General features: G+C 36.9%; 1 protein-coding gene across 1 annotated transcript; it reads right to left on the reverse strand.

The window, feature by feature from the left end:
- Nucleotides 1–2,064: 2,064 nt before the first annotated feature.
- On the reverse strand, nucleotides 2,065–5,008 carry LOC147510839 (protein FAR1-RELATED SEQUENCE 5-like). Its single transcript, XM_086598263.1, has 4 exons — nucleotides 3,658–5,008; nucleotides 2,706–2,795; nucleotides 2,345–2,458; nucleotides 2,065–2,192 (listed from the first exon to the last, which is right to left on the reverse strand). The coding sequence occupies exons 1-4, from the start codon at nucleotides 5,006–5,008 to the stop codon at nucleotides 2,065–2,067; spliced, it is 1,683 nt and encodes a 560-aa protein (XP_086454389.1).
- Nucleotides 5,009–6,179: the final 1,171 nt, after the last annotated feature.

Genomic DNA, 6,179 nt, shown 5'->3' on the forward strand with positions numbered 1-6,179 from the left:
GTGATAAAAAATCAAATCAATATGAAATGAACTTGACATTGCAACAGAGTTCCGGACAGTGAAAACTACTTCCATAATTTGAATGAAATTCTGACGACATCGAAATTTCAAAGAAGACTGATAGGGGGAAGGGAAATGACTTCAAATTCTAATACATTCGCTCACCTTGTCCACGGTCAAATTTGACAAGGCCTGGCTATGAAGCATTTTGCCGAGTGTTACAATATCCCATCTTGCGAACGAAGGTACATAATCAGCACCTCTATTTGGCATTGCAACCAACCAAATTGACGTGATCACACAACCAGTACTGATATCAAGAGCCACAAAAAAAAAAGTTAGTAAACATGTAAAAAATGAAATTAATAATAAAATGACAAAAAAACAAGGCAAAACTAGAGTGAATTCAGATTGTAAGTTACCAAAAGAAGAACTGTGCAAGATTTTACTTTTGTAGGCTCACGGTAGTACATCTTCATTCGGCACATAAGGTTTTGATGTATCACTTTTGGCCAGGATACTTCATTCATTTTTTTTACACTATCTAAGTACTCAAAAAAACCACCAGCTTGTGTTCTTGATGGTGTTGGAAAGAGAAGAGTGGTGATAATGTATAATGAAATAAGTTTGATGAAGTCATCTTCATCCTACTTGTCATTCCATGAATTCACCACTTTATAAATAGCATTTACAATCAATTCCTTGGACAAGTTCTTTTCTCCGCCAAAGTGACGAGTCACAAACCCCATTTTACTCAACTCGTCCGCATCTACATTTGTAGTCACATGACTCCCATTCATTGGCATACCAAACACTATAGAAATATCTTCAGCTGTTAATTTGACAAACACCTCTCCTAACTTGAATTCTTCTTCCCTTTCATCGTAAGTTTTAATAATATCCACTATGATGTTTGTTTTTTTTACCAACATTTGTTTGTCCAACAAATCATCAAAGAACACTCTAAAAATGTGACCAAATGGTGTTCTACCCATTAGATCATTGAAATCAACACCAACTTTTGACTCACAGAGTTTATTGGCAAGATAAAAAATTGGTAACAAGCTTGAGCGAAAAGGATAAGATTTCGTTTCTTTCTTATCTTCATCCACTAACTTGTCTTCCTTTTTATTCTTCTTATCTTCATCCACTCTCTGAACTACTACTTCCTTCCCTTCCCTCTTCTTAGGTGCTAACTATATTTCCTGTAGATTATGCATGGAAATAAGTAATAGAATAGAATTTATTCAGATTCAATCATTTAATAGCATTACATTCCTCTAAATAATCCAACCTCAAAAAACTCAAATGCTTATGCTTAAAAATCCATAAATTAACAACAAGCTTAAAAATTGTCTTTGACCTTCTCTCCCGGGCATCGCTTTTTGCTCCCCCTCCCCATTGACTCTAAATGCACATTTTCCTCGTTTTTTCTCTTCTTTACTATATCAACTGCTTTCATAGGTGTTGCTTTCGTCCTTGATGGTTTTTTACTGTTGGTCGTTTTCTTCTTCATCTTCTGTAGTGGATTTGCAAGCTCTGTACTTTTAGGTTGTTTGAAGTTTGGAGTTTGGTTCTACCATTTAACTATTGTCGGAAGTTTGGAGTTTGCTATTTTTACTGTTGATAGAGAAGAAAGAAAGAGAAAAGAACTAGGCTAAATGGGGTTTGACATTCGAATTGTGGGCTTTAGGCCCAAACTCAACTTTAACACACTGAGATATATCACATAAAGTATCATACTGAGAACCGCTTTCATAATAGTTAACACTGAAATATGTCATATAGAGTATCATATTCCAAATTATACTACATAAAGTGTGATATGAAGACATTTTATCATTTCAAAAGACTCATGGACTGACAAGTTCCAACATCAGTGAACTTCTTCCTGAACTACAAAATCAAAATATCTATCCGATTCCTGAAGCCAAAATAAATACCGTTGTAACAATTGCTCTAACTATTAAAACAATCGCTAAATCTTCTGAGAAGCTTAGGAACAACTGCTTCTAACAACAAAATTACTCTACATTGTTCAATTGCACATCTCTTTCCCTTACATCAAATATTTGTCATACGGAAAAACACCCGCCCATCCTCACTACAAAAATTCTCAACATTGAATTTTTCTGGAGTGTTGTACCCAATATCATAACCTAGAACATCACCACTAGGAACATGACCAATAACTTCACCATTAGGAACATCACCACCACAAAATCATGTAAGTTCAATAGAAAATCAAAATAAAAGAGTTGCGCAAACCATACAATCTAAGTTTACACTATAACGTCATCCCCATCTAAGTTAAACAAGTGTGAAACCAAAACATATGTCGTACCTTGCTCACCATTGTGTTTATGCGGATGTGGACACCTAGGCTTTGTGTGCTTCATAGATTGGCAGTTGCTACACTTGTACCTTCGAGATCCTGGTGTTCCTTTATCCAATCTCACTAAGGCCACGAAACAAACAACATTTACTTACTTATAACCCAAAGAAATAAAATGTCATGTGCTCCAAAAGGAATTTTCTAAAACTAAAAGTGAAATGTACATGCATGCATATTATTATGACTTCCCACACCTTGTAGCAATATATTTTGATGTAGGTAAAAGATAAACGGACACTCTTATCAATGCCAACTGTTGTCCATAGGTCTATACGAAAATGAATTTTATAACGTCAAACTTTCAACTTACACCCTGTATCTCTATTCAACTGGTCATCTTCCTCACGTAGGTCGGCAACTCGAGCAGTGCGTTCAACATAGTTGCGGTTAATACTTGGACCTGTAAAATAGTGAAACACAACGAAAATGTTGCCGAAATAAAGTAGAATCAACAACTAATCAAAAGATACAATTGGAAATATAGACATTACAAAGTTGGGACCATACCAAAAAAAAAAATCGCAAAGGTAAATAAAACTTACCTCTGTCCTTCGGATGCAAGAGTGGGCATGTGGGTTTTGTGTGACCTATCCACCACAATGGCCACACTTATTCTTATTCGTCTCATTGTGACCTTGAAGTCTGCTAGGATTTTGCGGTCGGCCTTTGGATTTTACGTGTGAGGGATCATTAACCAATTGCCGATGTGTGGTTTTAGGCGGAGTAAAAGGCATCTCAAAAAGAACACGTGGGCTGCCATCATAAGCTGGTGAAGTCTCATCGGTTATTGGATTTTCCGTTGGACTGTTAGGCATCTCAAAAGGAGCATGTCGACTACCTTCAAAAGCAAATGGAGTTTGGTTCTTTGTAGAAAAAGAATCTAAAAAAACTTTGAAAGCTTTTGTGCTTTCCGCTGTTTGGGAGGCCCACGAACATATCTGCCTACATTTGGTTGTAAGATCAGCTGAAGCATTATAAGAGAGGCCATTTCGGTCGAGAAAAGTTGGGTTCTCCTAATCGAACAACCGATTTAGCATCCCGTGTCCATCTCCTTAAAAAGCAGCCCTGAGGTATCACACCAACGTCCTCATATTTGTAAACCGAAATGATATGTCTACATGGAAATCCAGACGACTCAAATAGCCCACATGAACAGCTAGCATCTTGCAATACAACATTGTATCACACAGTCAACTTTTTTTGCCTATTCAAATGGTGACTCATGGTGTACACACGAATATTGTCACTCACATCTTTTTTACCGTCTGCAGTGTACATCACTTCGTCTTTTAATTGCTTCTTAAAACAATCAAAAACAACTCGCGTATATATAGATGCAGCCTGATTTGCATAATCGTTCAAGTGGGTATGAAGGACTGGTTTGATTACTTTCGTCATCACCTTTTCCTCGTGCTCTCGATGCCGGATATTTGCAACTACCACTTCCATTTTTCCAAACAGCTCAAACAACTGCATTCCAACTTTCACATGAAGCCGGATTACGAAGTTTATACTCTCACAACGTTGGGTGCTTCTGCAACCGGCAAAGAACTCACCATGGAGATATGATTCTGCCCACATCTCTTTTTTCTTGTATATCATGTTCACCCATTTGTTATTACTGACTTGGAATTTCTTCACGAGTGTTTCCCACCTTTCTTCGAACTCATTGGACAAGCACTTCATAAATATAATAGAGCAGAAATCTTTTGAAAATCCAAGGATGTGGATATTTTTTAGGCAATTTTTCATAATGTGCCAACCGCACAAGCGGTGTTTCGAATTTGGGAGAGTAGATCTCACAGCCTCGCGCATCGCCGGGTCACCATCAGTGATCACTGACTTAGGGTGTTTGCCATACATCGCGCCAACTAAAGATTTCAATACCCACTCGTAAGACTCCACACACTCACTGGTCAACAATGCAAAACCAAACACTACTATTTGTCGATGGTTGTTCACTCCAGCAAACACAACAATCGGCATCATGTACTGGTTGCTCTTGTATGTTGAATCAAACAACAATATATCTCCAAAGCAACTGTAGTCCACACGTGAGGTGGAATCTACCCAAAACAGTCTAACCAACTGCCCACCCTCATTTAAGTTATACTTGTAATGAAATAAGGGATCTCCCTTCACCTTGTTATCCATGAAAGCCAACAGTGTGTTGGCGTCACCATCAATACATCGATTTCTCCTATCAAGCCCCATATGATTATACAAGTCTTTCTTCAAAAAACCAACACTTGAGAAACCTCCAGCCCTATGTACAAAAACATTCATCACCTTGCATTTACGAATACCAACATCAAGTAGGCTCGTAGCAAATTGCAAATCTTCTTCACTTACATTTCTATGTGATCTTAAGAACATCAAGCTCGGATCTGGTACAAGTGGATATGTGTGTTCCCCAATAAAATCCTTCACAACCCACAAATTTGATTCAAAATCATAACCAACTTCAAAGCGGGCTTTACATTTAAACCTACTGATGGCCTTCGACTCTCTGGATTCGATATCTCGTTTTCTGGGTGTCACCCTGTTCACATTTCGTTCACCAGCAGCTGAGCATAGAAATCTCCGCTTAACACGAACACCATCTGTACGCATTCTATAAGTATCTTTACGAACACTAAAACCGACTAACTTTGCATATTGATTGTAAATTGCGAAAGCCTCCTCAGTCGTCTTGAGCTGCGCATAGAATAGAATGTTGCTTTGTCGCGCCCGAAAACTCTACTAGCCTCACACCCGTCCTTTGTCTCTATCATCGTTCTCATGAATTTCAACATTTTCACCCTCCCCCATAGATGTGACATCCACAAAATCACTATCCTCATACGTAAAACTATCAAAACATGAATTTCGAAGCCAATCTTCTTCGTTATCAGAGAAGTGATTCATCATCGGATTACTACATGAAACAAGTGCACTTTTAGCGTATATTCACTCGTTTTTTTACTCTACGAAGTAACCACAGTGGTAATAGTAAAAAAAAAACACATAAATGCTTGAACAGTATAATTGTCAGAACCAAATAACTGTGGTGCTCAAACGATATACCACTTTGGAAAATTTCAATGTCAACTTCATTTGATTCAATGTCAATTTCATTTGACATTAAATCATACACCATTCAATTGTGAAATTTTACCTAGACATGAAAAAAAGAATGAGCCAAAAAAAAAAATCAACTAACCTCATATTTATAATTGTTGAAGATCAAAATACACTACGAGAAATTGAGGCAAGAGTTCTCAAGTTGAACGGATTTTAGTGAGAGGAAAAAGTTTAGTTCACGCCATTCTAAATGTTAGAGGGAGAGAAGATGTGTTGTTACTTTCTTACCCTTAACTATTCATTTTGCTTGTAGCATACTCCTATTAAACTACTACATGTAGCATACGCATATTAAATTACTAAATGTAGCATAACACTATTAAACTGCTAGATATATCATACTACGACTAAATTACTAGATATAGCATATAATTAAATATCCAACAACAAATGACATTGTAGTCTACTTGCCATTAGATATCGGTTAGATATATCATCCGACCTCATATATCATACTATTTTTGTTTGTTTTTTTATAAGTGAATTCGGTTTATTGAAATGAGGTATGATCTGACCTCAAAATTATTAATCTGATTGTCTCTTTTTCGACTTCTTCGTTTATGCCATTAAAGCACAACTCTTTTTTGTTTAGAGAAAAATGCATTTACATTTTTACCCTCACTTGTTGTTCACTGTTCCTTTTCCTCAAAACTTAAAGACC

Source organism: Coptis chinensis, chromosome 3 (assembly GCF_015680905.1).
Source record: "Coptis chinensis isolate HL-2020 chromosome 3, ASM1568090v1, whole genome shotgun sequence".
NCBI classification, from domain to species: Eukaryota; Viridiplantae; Streptophyta; class Magnoliopsida; order Ranunculales; family Ranunculaceae; genus Coptis; species Coptis chinensis.

Excerpts from the sequence above, each read along its gene's own strand:
- LOC147510839 (XM_086598263.1), bottom strand. The coding sequence starts at position 5,008 with ATGCGTACAGATGGTGTTCGTGTTAAGCGGAGATTTCTATGCTCAGCT. Across the intron at positions 2,459-2,705 it reads GTTGAATAGAGATACAGGGT|TGAGATTGGATAAAGGAACA; the intron begins GTAAGTTGAAAG and ends TCGTGGCCTTAG. Across the intron at positions 2,193-2,344 it reads TAAACACAATGGTGAGCAAG|TTATTGGTCATGTTCCTAGT; the intron begins GTACGACATATG and ends CTAATGGTGAAG.